At 63.7% G+C, this 24,096-nt stretch overlaps 1 protein-coding gene across 1 annotated transcript in view; it reads right to left on the reverse strand.

Moving 5' to 3' along the window:
- The window catches only part of SND1 (staphylococcal nuclease and tudor domain containing 1), a 231,867-nt gene that overhangs the window by 36,672 nt on the left and 171,099 nt on the right, over nt 1-24,096 (reverse strand). The window contains exon 15 of the mRNA XM_090041370.1: nt 15,122-15,263. Within this exon, the coding sequence (XP_089897496.1) occupies nt 15,122-15,263 (142 nt within the window). The remainder of the gene's footprint in view (nt 1-15,121; nt 15,264-24,096) is intronic.

Consider the following 24,096-nt stretch of genomic DNA (forward strand, 5'->3'; position numbering starts at 1 on the left):
GGCCCAGCCTGCTCCAAGTTCTCCGCAGCCCCTCGCTACCGGAGCAAGGACAGAGCTGGGAGCAAGCACGGCGGAGCCACGGCCAGCGTCCTTCTCTGCGGCCCGGCGGCGGGGGGAGGCCAGCCCGCTCTCCCCTGGGGCCAGAGGCTGCCCGTCTCAAGGACTCCATTAGTGCCGTCCTGGTCCCTCACTGCAGCGAGGCGGGGGCAGCTGCACTCAAGGAGTTACATAAAGCAGAGTCCTAGGCCTCCCCGCCCTGCGCTGAGGCCAGCCAGGCCCCGGCACGGCCTCCTCCCCTCCCCTGGCCCTCCCCGTGCCTACGTGCAGAGGGGAGGCACCGCCAGGGTCCCAAGGTGCAGCACACGTGAGCTCCGGAGCAAGGAGGGTGGCCCAGATGCATATGTGCCACCAGCCAGCCCCCGTGGCGTGGTCCCCCCCAGTGCCACGTTTTATAGGGTGCAGCTTAAGACTGGATGCGACCCTGCAGCTCCCTGCCAGCCCTGCTTCTCTGGGATTTTATGACTCCCCGATTCAGGTGGGTGCAACCAAAGCCCCCGCACAACTTGGGTCACACGATGACGGGAAACATGCCTCGCACACGCGCTGCTCTCAGCCCTTGCAAAAGTGCCGCGGGCAACCCCCGGGCTCCGCCGACGGGGCTGGACCGTGGCAGCAGCTGGCCCGAGGGAGCTGCCTCCGGCGCAGCCTGGAGAAGAGGGGCACCGTGGGGGCAGCAAAGCTGGGGGTCAGCACCCCAAAGTGCGGAGCTGCCCGGGGCCAGGCCGCGGAAAGCGGGCGCCTGAGCAGTGTCCGGGCGCTGACCTGAATTAGCAGGGGGATTTCCCGCTTTGCAGCCTTCACGCCTCAGCGGCTCGCTGGGATCTCGGCACTGGCAGCTCAGCTGAACGCCGGCCTGGACTGGCTCCAAGCAAAGCGTGCAAGGCCCTGCCCGCGTGGCCCCCGGGGGCGCAGCAGGACCATCCAGCCTACCCCCTGTGTGGCGAAGGCCAGCTGGCCCCGACCCCAAAGACCTGGTAGTCTCAGCAGGGAAGACGGAGGGCAGGGGAGGGGCTAGGTGATTTGACCAAGGTCACACCAGGGGTCGGTGGCAGAGCCAGAAGCTTGCGTCAAGGCCCCTGTGACCCTGCCCCTCTTGGCCATGCCGGCTGCACTCTCCATACGACAGCCTGCCTGGATCTCCCCACCAAGAGACGCGGCCACAGGCACAACTGCAGCCCGCTCCGGGGCTCGGGACCGCAGGCCCCAAGCCGACGGCGGGCACAGGGCAGGGAATCTGGGCATGTGGGGCGCACACGCCCACAGAGGGGGCAGGTGAACTGGGGGCTGCACACCAGACGGTCATTCCCTGCGGTGTGGGGCAGGGGCTTCCTTCCTGACCCCAGCCCTGAACCATTATGATCCCCTCTCCCCACCCTCCAGTGCGGGGGGAAAAGCCTTGGGCTCCAGGGACACTTCCCTGGACTGCACTCCCCAGCAGAGCCGTCTCCAGGCCCCTGAAGCACCGGGGTCAGCAGCAAACCCCAGGAACGGCCACGACGCCCCTGTCCAGATGCTTCCGCACCCGGGATCTCCCACCAGGTGGGACAGGAGTGGAGGGGGGACACAGCTCAGACTGGTCGCACTGGGGGGTTTTGCCTCGGCCTGGGATTTCTGCATGACCCCCCAGGCAGCACCGGGACAGCGGCAGCCGGGGCCACCCCTGCTTTCCCGGGGGCAGGGGAGATGCCTGGGGCCACGTTGGGACTACTGTGCTGTGTGGCTCCAAGGTCGGACACGGAGTTTGTCAGCTGCTGGGTCACATCCCGTCGAGCCCCTGCCTGAGGCAGGATCAGCCCCGTCCAAACCAGCCCAGACAAATTCATCATCTAAACTCTGTAAAACGACCATCCACCCTGAGACAACACAGACATCACGCCTGAACCTGCGACAGGGAAAGCAGGGGGGCTGCGGCCACCAATATCCTGCTGCCGCCAGGGGCGTCATGGGCGCTGCAGAGACCGCAGGCCACGGCCGTGTCCCCGCTGCAGAGGAAGGGGAAACCCCCCAGTGAGACCAGTCTGAGCAGGGGGAAAATCCCTTTCTGCCCAGGCCCCGATCCCTGCCACGTGCCAACAGGAAGAGACGGCTCAGCCCTCGCCGAGTCCAGCGACGTCCCCCGGCGTGGCACAGCAACGCAAGCACGTGCGCGGCCCAGCTCACGGCCGCCCCGGCGGCGCCGCGGTCTGAGCACGGGGAGATGAGCGATGCAGTTTAAAACACTGCAGTGTTTGGCTGCCATTTCTCTCCCCTGGGGTCTCAAAATAACTCCGCCGCAAATCACTCGCGCTAAACACTTTTCGCCTGCCAGGAAACCTGAGCTTATGTAAGCACCAGGGAGCACGGCAGATGCGGGGGGAGGCCCGCAGGGTGGCGGGACAGGGTGCCCGAGCCCGCCCGCCCGGGAGGAAGACGAAGCCAAGCGTTAGGAAGAAGCCAGGGTCTGCCCAAGGGGGCTTGCAGACCCCCATGGCCACCCGGGTAAAGCAGCTACGGGACAGGCAGCAGGCACAGTGATGAGCAGCTGCTTGGCACTCGGTGTTTCACTGCATTAAACTCCCTAGAGCCTGTGAACAAAGCTTCCCCTTCACGCCACGGCCCATGCAGAGGTGTCCGCCCCAAGCCAAAGGGAACGAGAGCAGCCCAGTCCAGGGGACACCAGGCCTCCACACCCCCATGCTTCAGGCCAACCCATCCCAGCCGGGGTCAGGAAAGACCCGCTGGCGGGGGTAAGGTCCTGAACGGGCAACTTCTGCAGCTCTCTCTGGGCCCCTCTACATGTCACGCATGGGACGCAATGGCCTGGTTCACTGCGCAATGCATTCAGACCGGCGACGCGCAGATGTAGCATCGCTCCTTCCAAAGGCCCAACCAGCTACGAAGTCTGAGCTAGAAAACACACAATGAATTTATCGCTGGATAGAGATCAGTGGTACTTCCCGTGCGCAGCCAGTCTAACAAATCAGATCGCGCATTAGATCCCTTTAAGCTGCTGTGTCAAGGGGCCGTTTGACGCAGCTGGCAGGAGCCATGCCAAGGGCACTGGAGCAGCAGGGTTGGGACACGCTGGGCAGTCCCGGGGCCTCAGCACAGAGCGGATAGGAGCCATGTTCCTCAGCTTCCCTGTCGCTGGGCTCTGCGAGGCCGCAGCCCCAGCTGGGGATGAGACTGGGCTGTGCCAATGCTGCTGCTGGCACCAACCCTGCTGGGTCCTGGCTGGAGGGTCTTGCCCCTGCACCCACGCTGCGCTGGGGCAGGAAGGGATTTCCCCCCTGCTCAGACTGGTCCGTGCTGGGGGGCTTTGCCTTCCTCTGCCTTGGCCTGGGCTCTCTGCAGCGCCCGTGACCCCCCCGGCAGCAGCAGGACGTTGGTGGCCGCGGCCCCCCTGAATCCTGGGGACGGGGGCGATGCCTGGGGCTGTGCAGGGGCGACTGTCGTGTGGCTCTGAGGTCGGACGCAGAGTTTGTCTGGGCTGGTTTGGACGGGGCTGATCCTGCCTCAGGCTGGAGGCAGCCCCGCAGCTCCCTGCCAGCCCCACGGCTCTGGGTTTCTGTGAAAGCCACAGGAGGCTTGCGAGCTTCCCTGCTCCCCCCATAGCCACCACAGGCAGAAGTAGGGGGTTTCTGCAGCCAAGTGGCTCCAGGACTCTACGATGCAGCCCTCCAAGAAGCCAGAGCCAAGCAACCCTGCTCGTGAGCTCCCCAGAAGGTGCTGAGCTCAGTGCTTCCTCGCTGGGCCAGCCGCAGGCAGTCTGCAATGTGCTGCGCCCAGGCCGTGGAGAGGGGAGCCCCGTGCTGACACACACGGCCCCGCAGGCAGCCCAGCTCCCCCCGACCCCTGGGTGAATTGCCAGAGACCCGGGAGATCCCAGATGCCGCCCGGCACGGAGGCAGGGATGCACGGAGCCAACCCTCCCTGCACTGACCATTGCAGAGGCCACCGGCAGGACTGCCACCTCTGGGACCCGGCGCTGGGCACCCCAGCACCCACAACTGCAGGGAGCCGGCGGAGTCCCACGTCACCAGCAACAGAGCTCTCTCCATCCCTCCTGATCCATCCACCTCCCTCTGCACGGTCGCCAGGTTGGTATTTCTCAAGCCCTCTCCATACCCCGGCCCCCGCGCCGGAGCGAGGCGTCTCCTCCCTATGCACAGCCCACAAGCGTCAAAGGCATATTTGTCCAGCGGATCAACCCAGACAGGAAAAAGCCCCGTCCTGATCTCTCTATTTCACACCCTGCTGCCGCATGATGAATGGGAATTTTCCAACAAAGCAGTTAATAAACTTTTGATCTCGGCGGCTTAGCGGCTGCACCTGCGGAAGCAGCCGGGGGAACCAGGCGCGAGATGAAACACCCGCCGCCGGTCTCGGGCGGGCGGTTGGCGCACGCGTGCGCGAGGGCTCGTGCCCACGCAACAGGCACGCGCACACGCAGGCACACGTGTGGGTGCAGAATGGGCGGGCGCTTCCCGTCACCGCTGCACCGAGTGGCACGACGCGGCAGGGATTAAACGTGCCCCCCCCCCCGCCGTCCGTCTCTCTCTTGGCAATCGCTGCTCCAGTCTGGCAAGCCCGAGGCTCCCTCATTTCACAGCCCCTGGCACCAGCCCACCCGGTGGACCACGCTGCCGTTCCCTGCCATCGCCTCCCTGACGGGCGCCTCTGTGCCCTCCAGCACCCCCCGAGCAGCTCTGCGGGACGTGGGGAGAGTCAAGGGACTTGTCGAGAGCAGGAAAGGAGGAGGGGGGCATGTGCCTTGTTTCCCACCCCTCCCCAATGGCACGCTCAGGGCAGCACTGGGAGCAACTGTGGGCTCTGGCGGGGGTGGGGGCTCTGGGGTTCACTCCCCTGTCTCTGGGAGAGACGTTGGAGCTGAGCTAATGCATGCCAAGTGCCAGGCAGGATCAGCCCCGCAGGCCTGAGGGTGCAAATGCTGCTCGCCTGGGGACAGGATCAGGGCCCCCTCCCGTGCCAGGCAATGCATGGCCCTGAAACCCCTCCTGCAGATGCAAAGGAAGGGCGGGAAGAGCCAGGAGGCCTGGAGAGATGCAATGCCATGACCACAGGCATCTGCCCAGGCAGTGGCAGACCTAGGAGGGCAGCTGTATCCCCATCCAGCCCCACACCTCTGCAAGGCAGAAAGCAGGATCTCAGGGGGGAGCAAGAGCCGGGGAGGACAGAAACCTACAGCAGTGTGGGGGGCTGGTGGCAGAGGCCATGCTCAAGCCACCTCCACCGTGACTCCTTTCCCAGCCTGCTCCCCCCTCAATACCTCCCCCTCCCCTCCACTGTGCTGGCAGCACGGGGGCCTCGTGCCGGCAGCTCCCCCCCACCCCTCAGCCTTGGCACATGGGCGCTCGGCTCTGCGAGTCGTGATGGTAACTTGGCTGGTGCTGCCAAGCCGGTGTGGGAGCCGCGCGTATTTTTATCATCGCCCCTACAAAAATAGAGGCTGCAGGGAACGGGGGGGCAGGTGGCAGCCGGGAGGAGCAGTGGCACCCGCAGAGCCCGCTAGGCCTGGTCTGGTAGCAGGGGATGGCCCAGGCCCAGATGGGCACAGTCGGAGCACAGCACTCACGCACCCACGGAGCGATCAGCAAAGACAAGGGATGCCAAGAAGCACGGCGGTTCCCCCAGCCCCCGTGCACCCAAACCTGCTAGGCTGCCACAGGGAGATGGGACCCAGCCCCGTGACTGGTCCCCGAATCAGAGCGTGGCCTGACGCTCTTTGCTTGTTTACTTTGACCATCGTCGTTTAGCTTTAACGACCCGCCGTAAGGCACCGGACCACCGCTGGCAGCGATGCCAGGCATCGTTAAGGGCCACAAAGACTGAGAAGCTGCCTCGGCTGCGTCTTTATTCCCCAAGGCTGGGCAAAGGAGGCAGCTCCGGTCTCCGAGGGCGGCCACCTCTGGGGTGGACCCAGGCCCAGCTGGAGGCCACGCACTGAGCTGCTTGGAGGGGAGCAGAGACATGGCGGTGCAGCATGCAAAAGGCTACACGGACCGCATCTCTCCCCCACTCTGCAACCCCGATCACCCCTAACAAGGCGGCTGCGGTCCTGCTCCAGTGACCGAGAGCCTGGCAAGCTTTGGCTTCCCCCAGGACCCAGTGCCCAGAGTCCTGTGAACATGGCACAGTCTCAGCGCGCTCCTGGATGGCAGGGTCCTGAGAAAAGTGCCCCAAGACGTGTGCAACCCGCATGCGAGCCCTCCGCCAGCACAGGGACACGACAGTGCCCTCTCCGCTCCTTCCGCCCTACTGGGATGGGGGCCGCGAGGCTTCTCGCCGGCTGACCCGCACCAGGCACGCAGCCGGCTGGGAAGGGAGACAGATGTCTTAGCAACCGGAGCACACGCCGGCATGGTTTCCATTAGCTAACGAGGCAAAGAGGCGACTCTGCGGGTGGCCGCGGTGCAATGTAGCGGCCCGGGATGGTAGAAGGGTCTCCTGCTAGGGGGGCTGGCATTAAAGCAGCTGTGACTGCACCCCGCGGGCGGTGAGGCCCCTCGCCGGCTGCTCAGAGCTGCCCGGGTTTGGGAGGCAGCAGGGAGAGGCGAAGGGAGCCTCGCACCAAGACAACATGCACTTCACCGGGGACCTTGCGGTGGCCTGGACAACTGCTGCCTGGGAGACCAGGGGACTGGTGTAGATGGAGAGGCTTGGAGGACACCCTAATGGCAGAGGGGCAGGATCTGGGGGGTTGTGTTTCTCCATGCAGCCAGGGAGCGGGGCAAGGAACAGCCCTGCAACTTGAACCCTGCAATGGCTCCATTAACACAACCCACTGCAATGACCAGTTCACAGGGAGAGAGGAGCAAAGACCATGCTTAGCCATTCTTCTTAGCATTGGCACAGCCTGGTCTCCGTCCCAGGATCCAGCCAGGCTGGGGATGGGATGGGGATGGGGATGGGGCTGGGGCTGGGCCGGGCTGACGCGCCTGCTGCACCAACCCCGCAGGGTCCTGGCTGGAGGGTCTTGCCCCGGCGCTCAAGGCCGCGAACAAGCTGCTGGGCTCTGTGACTGGCCCGGCCCGGCCCGGTGGACGTTGAGGGTCCTAAATCCTTTCACGCTCTGCGAGGCGGCTGACAGCAGCCCCATATTTATGCCCCGGGGCTGGAGTTATGGCATTTATCAGTGCGGGCAAAGCAGCTGATATATCTCTGCATATATATCCAGCCGGGGGAGGTAAGTTATCTCATGAGGGGGGAGAGCAGCCGTAACTCACCCAGCCGCCGTGACAGACCGGAGCAGGGACAGCGCGCTGCGGCACCGGCACGCACCCGGCACGCTGCGGCGAGACGGGGAGCCCAGGGCAAGGGTGGGCACCGAGTCCTGGAGCCGTGGGGCTGGCGGGGAGCTACGGAGTCACATCCAACCCGAGGCAGGATCGGCCCCATCCAAACCAGCCCAGACAAACCCTGCGTCCAACTTCGGAGCCACGTGACAGTTGCCCCCAACACAGCCCCTGTCCCCGGGATACAGGGGGGTCACAGCCACCAGCGTCCTGCTGCTGCCAGGGGGTCACGGGCACTGCAGAGAGCCCAGGCCAATGCTGTGCCCCCGCTGCAGAGGAAAGCAAAACTCCCCAGCGCGGACCAGTGTGAGCAGGGGGGAAACCCCTTCCTGCCCCAGTGCAGTGGGGCTGAGCCTGAGCGCAGGGGCAAGACCCTCCAGCCAGGACCTGCGGGGTTGCTGCCAGCAGGAGCATTGGCACAGCCCGGGCTGCAGCAGCACACGGCGCCTCGGGGGGAGGAGTAAAACCCCCCAACAGATGGAGCAACCAGCGTAGCCCAGAAACACCCCCGCAGAGCACGGGCATCGCTGCACCTAGACCCTCCTCGCCAGCGCGTATCCACCCTCTCCTTGGGCCCCTGTGTGCTGGCAACTCCCCGCTTATTTAATTGTTTGGTGGAGGTGCAGGTGGGGGGTGGGGGGGAGAAGAGAGGGGCCAGGGGCTATTTTTAAAGTGCTTGTGGACAAGCCAGGTCTGGGCTGGCCGCCAGTCATTGATCGGGTCCCGCGGCCCCCCGCTCCCAGCACACAGCAATATCTATCTTGCCCATTACTGCACATGATGTAATTACTTTGGCAATTAATCAATTAGCCAGTTACCAGCAATGGCTCTCTGGGTGTCGCTGCGTGCCGGCAGGGGAGACACCGCTCCTGGGACTGGCCAGAGACCAAGGCCAGATGCCCAAGCACCCGCTGGCTGGAGCTGGGGGGCAGCCCTGGGCTTCCTGCCCTGCTAGCTCTGCATGACTGCAGGCCAGACCTTGTGCCTCAGTTTCCCCAGCGGGATGCAGGGTTGATGGAGCTGGAAGCGAAGGTCCTTGGCAGCTGGGAACCAGACGGGATAGGTGCCTCCCCTATCCCATGCCAGGGGCACTGCCTACGCAGACCAGCCAGGAAGCATCAGAGCCAGGGGGCTCGGCAGGGCACGTGAGGGTGAGCTTGCTCCCCTTAAAAGGCAGAGGGAGGAGGAAAGAGCGAGAGTCGGGGCCCAGTGCAGAGGGGACCCCCCCACAAGCCGGCTGGAGAGCAGGGCACCGGGCACACGCAGGCTTGGGGCAGTGCTACAGGGACCCAGGGAGCAGGACGTGGCCAGGCGGGTGCCACGAATCCCCTCCCCAGGTCCCACTCGAATCTCAGGTGAGACCCCTTGCTCGGCTCTGGACCCGGGGAGCAGAGAGGCGCCTTGGCTGCCTCCAATTCAGCAGAAAAGCAGCCCTGCCCGCCCCACCGAGCTGCTAACGGAGAGGCATTAAACACAGCTGGCGAGGAGCGCTGACAAAGGCTGAGGAAAGCACCTTTCCCTCCCCGAGGACGGCTTAACCCACATCCGCCTCCACCCGCTCCAGCAGCGCCTGCTTCAGCAGTTCCAGCAGAAACCCCCCACCCAGGCCTGGGAGAAGACAGACCCCGGGCAGCATCCCGTGCATCAAAGATGGGACCCACTCCTCTGCTCCCAGCCCCCTGGACTGTGACGTGCTCCCCTCTCGCTCTGGACCGCGAGCACCAGGGAGCAAGATGCTGTACCCTCCTTCCCGCCCAGCAACGTGGTGCTCCAGCACACATGGCAAGGACCGCGCACACACCGTGAGCAAACGTGCCGTGCCTGGGGGCGAGACCTGGGGGCAGGCGGTGCCGCTCCGTGGGGCTCCCCCCCAGGCCTTCATGCAACGGCCACGTGCTCGTTAGCCCAGCCAGGCCGCAGCTACCTGGCCCTGGCAGATGGCAGCAGGGCTCATCGCTTTCCTCTTCAACTCAACCTAGGGGGGCCCGGGGAGCTTCCGGGCCCGTGAAGTCCTGCAGCCTTTTATTAGCTTGAGCGCTGAATAATTCATCGGTGCAGCACGGGGCTCATTAGAGGGAAAGATGCTTCCATCACCAAGTTTGGGCTCCGCTTACTCAGGTCAAAACTGTGGTCTGCCTGCACGGTGCGCCCTCCCTGCCCCTGCTCCCCTCTTCCACCTGGCTCGGCCTCTCCCCGCAAGGTCCTCGAGGGCCGGCCGGATGGCCTGGCTTCCTGGCCACGCAAACAGCCCTGAGCTGTCTTTGCCAAGGGGCAGCCCAATCCCCCACCCTACCATCAGTGCAGCCATTGTGCACCAAGCCTGCCCGTTCCCACTAGTGCCCTGGGGCAGCTGAGAAGAGCCATGCATGGATGCTCAGGCCACCCCAGCCCTGTGTGTGTATCGGCGCCCTTCTTTTACGGAGATGACGGGGACTGGTCTCGCCCAGCTGGGACGAGTTAGGGGCTGGCCTGCCCCGCACTCACCTTGCCCCTGCATCTAGCACCCCTCCTCCGAGAAGGATCCGGCCTGCTCCGAAGCCGGTGCTCCAGCCTGGCTCGGTCATGCCCCATGGGGCAGGCGTCTGCTGGAGAGACGGGGTGGGACGGGCATCATGGTTCAAATGCCCTTCCCCTGGTCCCAGCTTAGGCAGCTATACAGGATGGGACCTGGACTCACATGGGACTCCCCAGGGATGCAATGGAAACCCACGGGAGTTGGCTTAGAGTCAAAGGGGGAAGGGAAGCAACCGATCCCCGCACCCAGACAGGGCCCTTCGGCACCTTCTCCGGGCCCATGTGTAAAACCCCCTTAAAACCCGCCTGAGACTGGGGACGGGGGAGATACCAGTCCCCCAGGCTGCTGAGCCCACTGGCTTCGAGACAGCCCCAGTCCAAGCTGCTTCTAGAGCCAGGAAGAAAAAGAAAAAAAGAAAGAAAGAAATCGGGTGGCTGCCAACTGCCGGCAGAGCAGCCAGGCTTGCAACGTGCCTGCGGCAGGCGCCGCATCGGGGGCGTTCGCACGTGCTCGCGTGCACCCTGCACCCTCCCTGCCCCAAAGCCCACCTTGCCGCGACATCCTCTGCACGGCCGTGCCTGTGGTTCCTCACCCTGTGGCATGCCGGGAGCTCGGGGGGGGGGGCGATGCTGGGGACACAGGCTGAGAAGGTATTCGAACAAGCCTGTGGGCATCGAGGACTGCCTGGGAGGGAAAGGGATGGGGCGGGCACGGCACCGGCAGAAGGGCGAGAGATCAGCCAGGTCCAGGCAGAGGGTCAGCTGCACTGCAGGGCTGTACTGGCCCGGGGGACACCGGAGACACCATCTCTGGTTGCCTCCTAGCACCTCTGGGGTCAGGCCTTCCCACCCAAATCCCAGCCTTCCCCTTTAGAGGGCCGGGGGGATTCGGCACAGCCACCGGCCAGACCCAAATGCAACTGATTTACACCAGCAAAGCAACCAGGGCCAAGTCCCCCCGCCGGGCTCTCACTGCAGCACGCGACCTAGCACGGCCACGGGAAAAGGTGCGTGCCTGCCGCAGGGGCTGGAGGGACAAAGGTGCGTGCCTGCCACGGGGGCTGGAGGGGAGAAGCACGGCCCCGAGCACGAGCTCCCGTTCCACCGCAGGCCAAGTTCACGCTGGGGTGCCAGGCCCACGGGCCACGCCACAGGCGACCCACTGCTGCAGAGAAGACACAGCCCCGCTTGCCGCCACAGCTGGGCTCCAGCCGGCGTGCAAAGCCGGCTGGGCCGCGACGCGGCACCTGGGCCAGGCTGGCTTGGTGCACAGGCGAGGAGGGCATCGACGGGGATCTGGCCCCACACCTCCCACCCGCAGGGTAGGAACGCAGCCACGGCATCGGGACGCCAGCGGACAGAGGCTCGCTGCCAGGGAATCTGCACCCTCCGAGCCATGCCAGCAGCTCGCTGCCCTCCCCCGGGAGCTGCCAGCTTTGCCGTGGGGAGGGTGGCAGGGGACATCCCCGGCGGCTGCTCTGGGGTCGGGGCCGAGCCTGCCGGGTCTTAGAGCCAGGGTGTTGTGGGCCGAGGAGAGTGGCCCGGAAGATCCCGGCATCGGTATGCGCAGCACGCACACCAGCAATCGTAAGCGAGGGGCTGGGGCACCACCAGCCTCGTCGTTTAAAATGCAAGCGCTAACGAGCGGCCGGGAGTTAACAAGCCCGTGAATCATAAAAGGGGACTAGCGCCGCCGCAGACGCCACGTTCCAATTGAACCACGACAGAGGAAGGGAGGGGGGTGGGAAAAAAAAGCCCAGAAAAAAAGCCAAATTAACCCCGGGAATAAAAATACCAACAGATGTACGAGCTCCCGAGCAGGGGCAGGCAGACGCGGTGCCTCGTTCGCCATGCTAATTGGCACGTTACCTGCCTTTTAGTCCGTAATTAATGTATACAACTTGATTAGCAAGCCTCCGATCAAGGAGGACTCCCGGAGGGGAGCTGGAGGGAGGGAACGGAGCGCTGCTCCCACGGGGGCGCAGGTGGGCGGCTGCTCTCCCTGGCGCGAGGACGGGAAGCATCCTCCCGGCCCCCTTTTCTGGGGTCCCGGGGGCTCGCTGCTCTGGAGCAGCTGGCGGGGCACGCGCTGCGATTGCCCCAGCTGCCCCCACAACAGCCCCATCCTGGTAACCGTCGAGGCTGGCGGCTGGAAACACGGATGGAGAGAGACGGGGACATTTCTCCGCGCGGGGCAGGAAGGCTGACGCCACGGCTGGAATGCGACGGGGGCATTTCTCCGCGCCCGCCTCCGTCCGGAGCAGAGGATGGGTTACCGCAGCATCACTCCGATCCCCCCCTGACCAGGGAAACCCCCACGCCTTCGCTTCTGCAGGAGCTGGGACCTGACCCCCACCCTGGCTGGGCCGGAGGGGGCAAAGCCACGGGGTCAAGCCCGTGGTGCCGGCCACGCCACCACGCCGGAGGACTGTCCCTCCTGGACCAGCTGAGCTCCAAACCCCGGCTCACAGCAAGCTTCCTTGGGGTCTCCAGTGCGTGGTCAGCCCGTGGCCTCTGTGCTCGCACGTGGGGCTGGAGCAGGGGGAGACCCGCGCCGGCCACGCCACGAGGTGGATCCTTGGCCCTGCAGCTGGAAACCAGCCGTCCTTGCCGCAACGCCAGCACCATCCTGCCGACGGCTCTCCCCTAACCAAGCTGGGACCCTGCCACACCGGCATCTCCACGTCTGTGCCGTACCGCCAGCCCGCGACTGTATTTTTAACCGGCGGAACTTTTTCCGAGGGATGTCGAACCTCCGATCCCGGCGACAGCGAGGCGGTTTCCACGGCAACGGGGATTAAATATAACTTCCCGCTGGCGAGCTCCCCCCGGAGCCATCCATTACTGGGCCGCTGAGACTGTCCCCCCTTCGCGCCAAATTACCCGGCTTGGAGCCGCTGTGGAGGAGGACGGATATATTTAACCGCCGAGCCCCGGGATGGGACGGCAGGGAAAGCGTTAGCCCCGCACGGACGAGAGGGGGAAAAGGGGGACGAGTGTCACGTCAAGAGCGAGCGCGGCGAGGCGCCCACGTGGGTTTGGCGTGGCTGGGCAGCTCGCAGGGACTCGAGGGACCAGTGGGCACCAACCTCGGCATCTCACACCGCGACGGGCCAGGAAACGTCCGGCGTCGCCCTGTAGCCTGGGCCAGCCCCGGCCTGCTCGCACCAGCTCGGCCGTTCACCTCGGCCCACCCACGGCCGTGACCCCGGCTCTTATAGGGCCGGAGAAGGGGCATCGTTGCTACCACGCGCCGGCTTGGAGGGCAGGGGAAGATGCCAGGAGCTTGATGGTAGTTTCACAAAGTTTGTGTGGGGCTGATCCTGCCCTGGGGCTTGGAGTGGATGCGACCCCCTCAGCTCCCTGCCACGGCTCGAGGGCGAGCGGGCGCAGAGCAGCGCCACACAATGGAAACACGCTTGGGATCACTCACTTGCAACAAGCTTAAAGGTCACGACAGTCCTGCTAACGGAGCTAATTAAGGGAATGCCCACGGGCCACGCGGCTGGGTAACGAAGAGCCCTGGGACACGCCAGGGTCAGAAGAAACTGGCAACGAAGGCCTCGTGCCCCTTTCCCTCCCGTCAGAGCTGCCACGGACCGCGCCAACCCCCTACCCGCAGACCACGGGGAACGCCACAACCGGCCCCGGCCTGGCCGCCGGGGCAAGGACAGGGCAACATCCAGGGCATGGCGGGCCTCTGCTCCCGCCTCACGCCCCTGACTTTGACATGAGTTGATTATAAATAAGACGACGTGATTACTTATACCCGCACATGCAGCCGCCCACGGGGCGAGGGCCTGGGTGGGGACATGCCCGTGCACGGATGCGCCCCGGGTGCCGCTGGCCAGGTGTCATAGCACGTGGCTCCACGTGGGCCCTATAGAGATCAGTGCAGCTCCACCGCTCCAGAGACCCTGGCCCACGCTGGGGGGACACAGTATTGCCTACCCGGGGAGAAGGGGCCTGCCCAGGGCCTCTGAAACCAAGCACCCAAGCTGCAGCCCCGTCACTAGGCCGCCCACCTGCCTTCAGACTGCACGCGGGCCGGAGCGCACCCCAAAGCCCCAGGCGGGGAGAGGAAGAGGAAGGCAATGGAAAGCAACAAGGCAGCGTACGCTGCTACATGGGCCCCGACACTGAGAGCAGGGCGACGGCTGCGAGACCCCAGCACGGGCACGGCCGTTTGCCGGAGCCTAGCTGCTCCGTGCGGGATCTATTTATATGCTTATTGAATTTTTCATAACCGAGTTGTGAACGATCCGTGTTCAGGGTCATTCTTTATACACGGTTATCGCCATAGAAACAGGGACAAGAGATAAACAGAGTCCCACATTGTCTCCCATTGACGGAGCCACGAGTGCCGCGCCGGGGAAAGGCGCGAGGGCTAGTGGGATGCCACCTGCGCCGCAGGCAGGTGCGCGGGATGCGGCAGCTTCTGGCAGAGGCGAGGGGAGGACGGAGACCTTGTGCGGAGCTGGGGGGAGGACCCCTGCACCCCGCTAATCGAGTGCTAGTCCGGCTCAAGGCTCCCCCGTTTCACCACCGGCTGCGAGGAGCGTTGCTGCATGGCTGCTCTTCCTGGAGGGCCTGCGCAAAACAAGCTCTGCAGGGACCACCGACCCTCGCCCCTCTTGTATGGGCAGCTTCGTAACCACGCCCCAGCCCTGCTGGGATCAGGCTACCAGCAACGTGGGAGATGGACCTGCCACCCCATGGCCAAGACCCCCTGGAGTGGTGTTTGGGGGAGGGGGGAACTGGGGTGCAGGGTGAGAACTAGGGTAGAGGGCAGGAGACCCTCCCCACCCTTTTAGGGGCTTATAAGAGGCAGGCAGGCAGCCGCTACACTCTGCATGGCCCGGCGAACCCGAGCCAGCACAACGGCTGCCCCTGGGAACCCCCCAGGCTGGGACACCAGTTCCACGTGAGTTTGCACCGTGAAGACAGCCCCGAGCTGGGGACGCAGCAGAGAAGAGCGGGGAGGACTCTGCCAGGAGCTACCACAGAGCCTGGCTGGCGGGGACGCGACCCGAGCCCCTCTTGGCCAAGCAGCAAGGAGAGACTGATGGGTGGGGAGGTTGGCAGGAGATGCACGAGCATGACTCCAGGCCCAAGGATGCCACTGGCAGTCAGCCGTTTCGCCTTCCCCCTGCATCGTGACTCAAGGGCTTGGCGGCCAGCACCACACGGGAGTTCCCGGGGGGCCAAACCTGCACTCTTGCCCGGCCCAGCCCAGCGCAAGCCCAGCTCACCTGCGAGCAGGAAGGTGATAAGGCAGGTTTCCTTTGGCATGTAGAGCTTGAGGCGTGAGCCGCTGAAGACGTACTCCACCACCGCCTCGGAGCGCCCGGCCCGCTGCAGGAAGGGCAGGAACTGCTTGGCCTTCTGAGTGTCCTGTGGAGGGACAGGAGAGGGGACGTGAGCCAGCAGCGTCGGCCTCTTCAGACCTGGAGCACCCACGGCCCCACCACCCCCAGCCAAATCCAGCACAGGAGCACACCCTCAGCACAGCCCCCGCCACAGCCGAGCTGCCCCGAGGCCCGAACCCTGGGGCCAGGGTGCTGCAGGGACAGACACATTTGGGGCGGGGGTGAGGCTAGCAATGCACCCCCGCTGACCTGGGGTCTGCGTCACCTGCCCCGAGGTCACCTCACACTTGCTGTGGGGATGAAACCGCAAGCAACACCCCTGAGCAGCCCAGTCCTCCGCCCTGGGCACTGAACAGGTGGTGGCTTGAAGCCCAGTGGGTGGCAGGACAACGGGGTATTTCTGAGCTGGGGAGCAACTTCCCAGGACACGTGTCAGGGGGGTTTCACCTCCCCCAAGGATGCTGGGAGCTGCTGCAGCCCCGGCTGGGGATGAGACCGGGCTGGGCCAATGCTCCTGCTGGCACCAACCCTGCAGGGTCCTGGCTGGAGGGTCTTAGCCCCACTCAGGCTCAGCCCCATGCTGCGCTGGGGCAGGAAGGGATTTCCCCCCTGCTCAGACTGGTGCAAATTGGGAGGGTTTGCCTTCCTCTGCAGCAGGGCATGGCCCTGGCCTGGGATCTCTGCAACATCCATGACCTCCCTGGCAGCAGCAGGGAATGAAGTTTGCAAAGTCAGTGCCCAGCATTGCCGTCTCCTCCCACTCGGACCCCCGGCGGCACGCAGCGTCGGCCTGTTTTGGTGCAGAGGCCTCCGGCGCCGGCGTCAACTGGCGCCTGCGGGGAGCGAAGAAGGACAGCCTTTCCAGGCTCCTGATTTATTTCACTGGGGAAAAAAAGCAGCTCCTAAAATAAAATGCTGGCAGGTGGCTTTTTATTTCGCGGTGGCCTTAATTTAGAAAAAACAACTGCAAGCGAAAGGCGCGCACGAGCTCACCGTAGCCGAATAAGCTTCCTCCCCTCCAGGTGCAGCCTGGTTCTGCGGGGCTGATCAGGGAAGCCTGCCATGACCACCAAGGCCGCGGCGGGTACAGGAGCGGGTGCGGGCTCGGGGTCGGCTGGCCCCTGGGATGTAGGGAAAGGAGGGGGCTCACGAATCCCAGAATCCTAGAGAAGTGGCTCAAACGCCAACAAGTCCTGAGGCCATCTGCATGGCAGAGCCAGCACCCCGGGGTGTGCAGCGGAGAGGGAGAGAAGTGCACGGGGCTGGGAGACCGCTCGCGGCGAGGCGGCGAACGCCCCTGAAAGAGGCAGCTCCTTCCCTTCTTGCACTTAGCGAGACACGGGTTTAGCTGGACCTCAGAAGTGCTCCCATCCAGACTTCTCTCCGCCGGACTGCAGAGGCCGAGAGCCGTGGGGCGGGCAGGGACCTGTCGAGGTCACATCCAGTCCATCCCCTGCCTGATGGGGTCATCTAGTCCAAGCCCGTGCTTAGGTGGCTGTCACGTCTGGGCCAATGCACTGACGGCAGTCATCGGTGATGGTTTGCGTGGGCTGGTTTGCACAGGGCCGATCCTGCCTCGGGTCAGGCTTGGACTGGATGCAGCCCCGCAGCTCCCAGCCAGGCTCTAGGGCTCTGTGATCTTGCGGAAAGGAGAGAGGCAGCAGCGTCCCTGAGGAGTGGCCGCGGCGAGGAAGCTGTGCTAGGCACATCTTAGCCCCAGTGGAGGGGAACGGCGGGACGCACAGATAAGCCCGCGCACCTGGAGAACCACAGCTGCCCCTGCGCACCGAGCTCTGCCCTTTGCCTGGACTGGGTGTTTGGGCGCCACCACGGCGCAGCAGCGACCGCGTCATCCGCATCTCTACACAACCTCCTGCCCTTAACGGGCGGGGAGAGGAGAACAGGGGGATTTTCACGCTTTGGTCCAGGCTTCCCGGGTCTACTGGGGAGATGAGCTGAGGCAGGGAGAGGTGAAAGCACCTGCCAGTCCCTGCAGCAGCGAAGCAGGCAGCGCAGCTGGGAGGTCCGTGCCCAGACCCCGTCCCCTGGCTGCGAGCGTTGCAAAGCTGGGGGGCAAGGGCTTGAATTCTGCACCGTGCGGGGCACAAGTCCCCATGACTCCATGGGGCCTGCCTCCCTTGGGTGCTGAAAAATCATCAGGTCTGGGTCTGGGGAGGACAAAGCCTCCACTTCCCTCTGGTAACCAACCTGCAAGTGTCCCCCAGCTGCAGGCTCCAGCCCCTTTGCCAAACAGACGGGCAGGGGTAACACCCCGAGAAGGTGCCCAGTGCTGAGAGCCACCTGCAAACCCCCGAACACGTGGCTCGGGGCGGCAAGGAGGAGAGCACGCATAGTTGGCCCGGGACCGCGGGGATTCCCAGCTCTCACGTCCGCCGGCCCCCCGAGAACGTGCCCGGGAACGGCGCTAACAGATGTGCCGCCTAGAAGCCAAACGCAACACATGTAACCGCAGTCTGCAAGCCATGGGGAACAGGGGAGAAAAAAAAAGTCATTACCCAACTATTAACCACTTAGGTCTAACATATGCAAATCTACCAACGGGAGCTGCTAATGAAGGCTACTAATTAGCGGTAATCACCACGCAGTCACGATTTGATTAACTTCCAAAAAAAATAAAACAAAACCCCAAGCCGGCAAGGAGCCCACTGCGGGCTGAACTTCCCCGATACCTCCTGCCGCCCTGCACGCGCGGCAAAGCTCCAAAACTTCCCGGCTGTGCCGCGGAGAGAGAGGGGAGCCGTCGTGGAGCCGGGATGAGACCGCCGGGCCGCGCTGCCTGCTGCTAGCAGCGCCAGAGCCCAGGCAGAAGCCCTCCGAGAGCAACCTGCACACCCTGCGCTTTCACACCGCGCAGCCTCCACACGCGGCGCAGAGGTGCAGGAGCCGGGCGAGCGGCAGGGGTTCCCCAGGAAGCTGCCACCATCAGCAGGTGCCTGACACCCGCATCAGAAGACAACTCACTTGTGGCGGGCTTATTTATCCCCGGTTTCACGCTAGCAAGGGAGCAGCACGGCCGGTCTGTCGGCAGGGTCAGATGGTCCGTGCATCCCTTGGATGCTGACAGAGGTGCGGGTGCATTCGACCTCTGCAGGCATGAGCGGAGTCAGGGCTCAGCCGGCTGGCGTCCGCAGACCGGTCCTCCCCGGGGCCCGCTGCACAGCCCCTCTGAGCCGCAGCAGGGATGGAGGGGGCCAAAGAGGCAGGACGTGCAATCCCCTCCCACCTGACCTGGGCAGTCTGAGGGACTCGGCTCACCGGCCGGACCGCGCACCTCCCAAAGGAGAGAGGAGAGCTAGAGCAGGTGCAGAGACGGGCAGCGAGGATGAGGGGCGCTGTGGACGGGCTTCCCCAGGAGAGACTCACGAGGCCAGGCCCCATCAGTCTAGGAGAGATGCTGGAGGGGGTACAGGAGAAGGGTTTGCAACACCTCAGCTGCAGCCTGGAGTTACTGCCCTGCTCCAAACCAAAGGCTTCACCAGCGTGAAGAGAGGCCAGAGGACCCCACAAAGGCCCGTTCCGGCTCCACTGCCCGTGTCGACAAAGGCAGTTGGCCCCACAAACCCAGCACAGCAGGATCCTAGTCCTGCAGGGAGCAATTAGGGGTAAAACTATTCAGTGCTCACACTGGGCCATGACGAGGCCGTGCAATTATACCCAGTGCCCATCCTCGGGGTCCCTTTTTCATGGCAAGTAGCCACCCGCCTGCGTTGTCTGCGACACCCCTGGAAAGGCAGCCGGGTGGCAGTCCTGCACCATGGAGGCATCGAGCTGGCCCCAGGCAGGGTTTTCCACCCACCCCCAGCATCCCATGGTAAGACTCAGCCCAGTCCCTTGCAGAGACGCAGCCTGTGCAGTCCTAACCCAGCCCAGACAGAGCCTCCAAAGGAGGAGCGGGCCCCGGCTTGGGTCCTAACGATCTTGGTTAGGAAGAGGCACCTGAGCTCCGATCCCGCACAGCCTTCTTGCCAGCCCCCAGCCCGTATCCCTAAAGCTTGCCGGTGGCTTGCACCACACATGCCACGAAATCCTTTCAAGGTGCACAGGCGGGCTGTGCAATATTAGCACCACGAGGCTTGCAAACACCTGCCCTGGACGCATGTCAGTACCATCCTCCGTCCTGGCCCGTCCTTGGTAGCAGAACCGCCGACTGCTTTTCCATGGTGAAAATGGGAGTGAAAGCAAAGAGCTGGTGTCTGCTGAGGGGCATCTGGAGTCTAAGGAGGGCTGCCAGAAACCCGAAGAGTTTGGGGACTGCTGGCCTAGGAGAGGCAGCAGTTGGATGCAGAGGGCGGGAGGGAGCGCTCGTGTAGCCAGCTTGGACTTTCCTGGCCTGCACACGCCCTGTTGGATGCTTATCTTGCTGGGATCCTATGACCCCAGCTGACTTCCTGCCCTTTGGGCCGGGGGCTGGACTCGATCTCCCGAGGTCCCTTCCAGCCCTGATGTCTATGAAATCTATGCACCTAGCTGGCCAAGGCACCGGGCGCCCTGGCATCGAAACCAACACGCCACCACTGCTAAGGCCCATCCTGGCCTGACCTCTCCCACCCCGTCGGCCCACGGTGCCATCGCCCGCTACCCGCTCCTCCCACCCCTCATCACAACCAGCCCTGCATGGAGCCGAGCCAAGGGGGCAGGTCTCAACCGGCCACGTGCACCCTCAGTATAATGCTCTCTCCACCTCCAACCCCATCGGCTCTAGAAACAAGTTTACCCCCGGCAGCAGGGCTGGGCGTGATACCAGGGCCATCACTGTTCACAAATCTCCGGGGACAGATGCCCAGCGGCTGCCCCGACTCTAGAGCCCTCCATAAGGGCCCCTGGACACAGAATCACAGACAGCGAGGGCTGGGAGGGAGCTCAGGGGTCACATCTAGTCCAGCCCCTGCTCCAAGCAGGACCAGCCCCAGCTGCATCATCCCAGCCAAGGCTTCATCGAGCTGGGTCTTAAACACCTCCTCAGGAGAAAGTCTCTCCTAATATCAAACCTCACCTTCCCTTGCTGCAGCTTGAGCCCGTTGCTCCTTGTCCTGTCGTCTGCCCCCACTGAGACCAGCCCAGCTCCGTCCTCTTTGCAGCCCCCGGCAGGGAGGTGACGGCTGCTATTGAATCCCCCTCTGTCTTCTCTTCTCCAGACTAAATCAGCCCAGTTCCCTCAGCCTCTCCTCACCAGTCCTGTCCTCCAACCATTTTCATTGCCACTGGACTCTCTCCAACGTGTCCACATCCCTTCTGTAGTGGGGGCCCACAGCTGGACACAGGACTCCCGATGTGGCCTCCCCAGTCAGTGCTGAATAGAGGCAAGAACCACTGCCCTTGCTCTGCTGGCAGCGCTCCTACCCATGCAGCCCCGGATGCTGTTACCCTTCTCGGCACCAAGGGCACACTGCTGGCTCCTGTTCAGCTTATTGTCCTCTGTCACCCCCAGAGCTGCTGCCCAGCCCGTCCCCCCAGCCTGCACTGGCGCAGGGGATTGCTCTGCCAGGTGCAGGACTTTGCACTTGTCCTTCTTGAGTCTCATGAGCTTCCTTTTGGCCCAATCCTCCAAAGTGTCTAGGTCACCAAATCCTAGCCCTACCCTCCAGCGTATCTACTACTGCCCCCAGCTTGGTGTTGTCTGCAAACTTGCAGAGGGTGCACTCTGTGCCATCTTCCAGATCTTTAATGAAGATATTGAACAAAACAAAACTGGCCCCAAGACCGACGCCTGGGGCACTCTACTTGATACTGGCTGCCAACTAGACACTAAGTCATTGACTACTACCCCGTAAGCCCAAAGACATCTCCCCTGCTGCCCAGGCACTGCTGGCATTCAAGCAGCCCCCATAACCAGAGCACAGACCAGGCAAGCCAGGCTCTGACCCCCGTAAGGGCATGGCTACATGGCTTCACACAGGTGCTGGTGGACAAAGCCCTCCCGCGAAGGGTAACTCGCACCGGCTGCCTGGTACCCGGTGCCCACAGCTCTCCACGTGGCATTGCAGGGCCCGGGTGCCACAGCTCTGGACAGCCGCATCCATGCAACCAGAAGGGCACCTGCAGCCTCCCTGCCTCGTGCCTCCTCTCCTCCCCCAACTCCCAGCCCGGGAGGCTGTCATCCCCCGTTACTATTATTTTAACATTCCCTGCATTTAATTATCTGGGAATCGAAGGGAAATTATGCATGAATACAGCGAAGAGAAACAGCAGCGTAACGCGGCCCTTTCATGTGCGGCACTGCCGATTATGCAAAATTATTCAAGGACTTTCCGCAAGGATGGGAGCATCCGGCCGTCGCGCCGGCTCCCTCTCCCCCGTGTCTGGACAGCACAGCCCCGGTAGGATCCAGCTCCAATTTGTCCGACCCGCCTCCCGGTATCTGGGAAGCAACTGCTGAGCACAGTACTGCGTCGACGGGCAGCCGCCGCCAGCACATGCCTGTCCCATGCCGTGGCCCGCTGGGAGCCAAGTGTGAGGCCAGGTGGGAGGGCTCCTGGTCCATCGCGACGTCAAGAGCCACCAGGAATCCTTCATGCTCCCACTGGCTGCTGGGGGATGGGAAACCTCGTTGGGAGCTGCCCTTGACAGCGGGCAGCGGCCGACGGACGAACGCCGGGCGTCAGGTGCCACGGCGCTCTGGTGAATCGCATCCCTCTGGGCCCAGGACGCAGCCTGGGCACACTGAGTCGTGAGCCCCTGAACTGCAATTAAGGGAGATGAGAAGGGGAGAGAGCAGGGAGGAGGCTGGGAGGCGGGGGTGTTTGCAGAGCAGCTGCTGCCTCGTGGGGACGTGGGAGCCTCCTGCCAGATTCCTTCCTGCTGCTTCCAGGGATGTTTTTATCCTCCTCGCCTGTCGGGTGCAGGCAGCGGTGGGTGCACCCCAGGGCAGGGTGGCACCCCCAGGACTCAGGCCTGGCAGGGGGTGGTGTCGCAGGCGAGCCCTGGGAGCGGAAAGAACTGGGCACAACAGCTTTGTCTGAGTGCAAGTATCCCCCACGGCAGAGACCGCTGAGAGCCGCGGGCCTGGCAGGGACCTGCAGGGTCACATCCAGCCCGAGGCAGGATCAGCCCTGTTCACACTAACCCAGACAAACCCTGTGTGCGACTTTGGAGCCACACGACAGTCACCCCTGACACAGCCCCAGGCATCACTCCTGCCCCCAGGATACAGGGGGGCCGCAGCCGCCAGCGTCCTGCTGCACCGGGGGGGGGTCATGGGTGCTGCAGAGAGCCCAGGCCCAGGCTGTGCCCCTGCTGCAGAGGAAGGCAACCCCCCAGTGCAACCAGTCTGAGCAGGGGGGAAATCCCCTCTTGCCGCAGTGCAGCGTGGGGCTGAGCCTGCGCACGGGGGCAAGACCCTCCAGCCAGGACCCTGCAGGGTTGGGGCCAGCAGGAGCTTTGGCACAGCCCAGCCCCATCCCCAGCCCGGGCTGCAGCAGCACCAGCGCCTCTGGGGGAGGATTAAACCCCCCTAATACATGGAGCAGAAGCGTGGGGAGGGGACACCCAGCACAGCCCAGAAGCCTGGGGCACCCTGACAGCAGAGCACAGGCATCGCTGCACCTAGATCCTCCCACCCAGGACCCGTCTACCCTCTCCCTGACACCTCCAGTGCTAGGCAGGCAGATACAGGCACCGCCAGGCCTCCCATGACCTTTTGTGGTTAGAGCCATGTCTGCTGGAGACCTGGGGCCAGGGCAGCTGGAAGCAGCAAGGCTACGGGTATCCCCAGTGCCAGACTGGGCCGGGGAAGCCTCCAGAGCGGCGGTGCAGGCAGCATCAGAGATTTCATGGATTCATAGACATTTGGGCTGGAAGGGACCTCGGAAGATCATCGAGTCCAGCCCCCCACCTGAAGGGCAGGAAGGCAGCTGGGGTCATAGGATCCCAGCAAGATAAGCATCCAATTCGCTCTCAAAGGTGTTCAGTGTAGGTGCTTGAACCACCTCCGCTGGCAGACTGCTCCAGACCTTGGGGGCTCGGACAGGAAAGAAATTCTTCCTTATGTCCAGCCTGAAACGGGCTTGCAGGAGTTTGTGACCGTTCGACCTCGTCATCCCTTGGGGCGCTCTGGTGAACAGACGTTCCCCCAGATCCTGGTGGTCACCCCTGAGAAACTTATAGGTGGCCATCAGATCACCCCTGAGCCTGCGCTTTTCCAGGCTAAAGAGTCCCATGGCTCTCAGCCTGTCATCGTAAGATCTGTTTTCCTGACCTCTGATCATGCGCGTGGCTCTCCTCTGCACTCTCTCAAGCTTCTCCACATCCTTTTTGAATTGTGGAGCCCAAAACCGGACGCAGTACTCCAGCTGCGGCCTCACCAAGGCTGAGTACAAGGGGAGAATGACGTCCCGGGATTTGCTCGAGAAGCATCTATGGATGCACGCCAGCGTTTTGGTGGCTTTACTAGCCGCAGCATCGCATTGCAGGCTCATGTTCATCTTGTGGTCAATGATGACCCCCAAGTCTCTTTCTTCTGTAGTGCTAACCAACGTAGCACTGCTGAGCCTATAAGGGTGCTGCAGGTTTTTCCTCCCAAGGTGGAGGACCTTGCATTTTTCGGTGTTAAACACCATCAGGTTCTTGTCCGCCCATTTGCTGAGCTTGTCCAGGTCAGCCTGGATCACCCGCCTATCTTCTGGCGTGGATGCTTTGCCCCAAAGTTTGGTGTCATCGGCGAACTTCGCCAGTCCTCTCCTGACTCCCATGTCCACATCGTTAATGAAGATGTTGAACAGGATGGGTCCCAGGACAGAGCCTTGAGGGACCCCACTGGTCACAGGGCACCACGATGAGTGACTGCCATCAATCACAACCCTCTGGGTCCGACCACGGAGCCAATTTCCCAGCCAGCGGAT

This window comes from Crocodylus siamensis, chromosome 4 (genome assembly GCF_052110815.1).
Source record: "Crocodylus siamensis isolate JL-2025a chromosome 4, ASM5211081v1, whole genome shotgun sequence".
Taxonomy (NCBI): domain Eukaryota; kingdom Metazoa; phylum Chordata; order Crocodylia; family Crocodylidae; genus Crocodylus; species Crocodylus siamensis.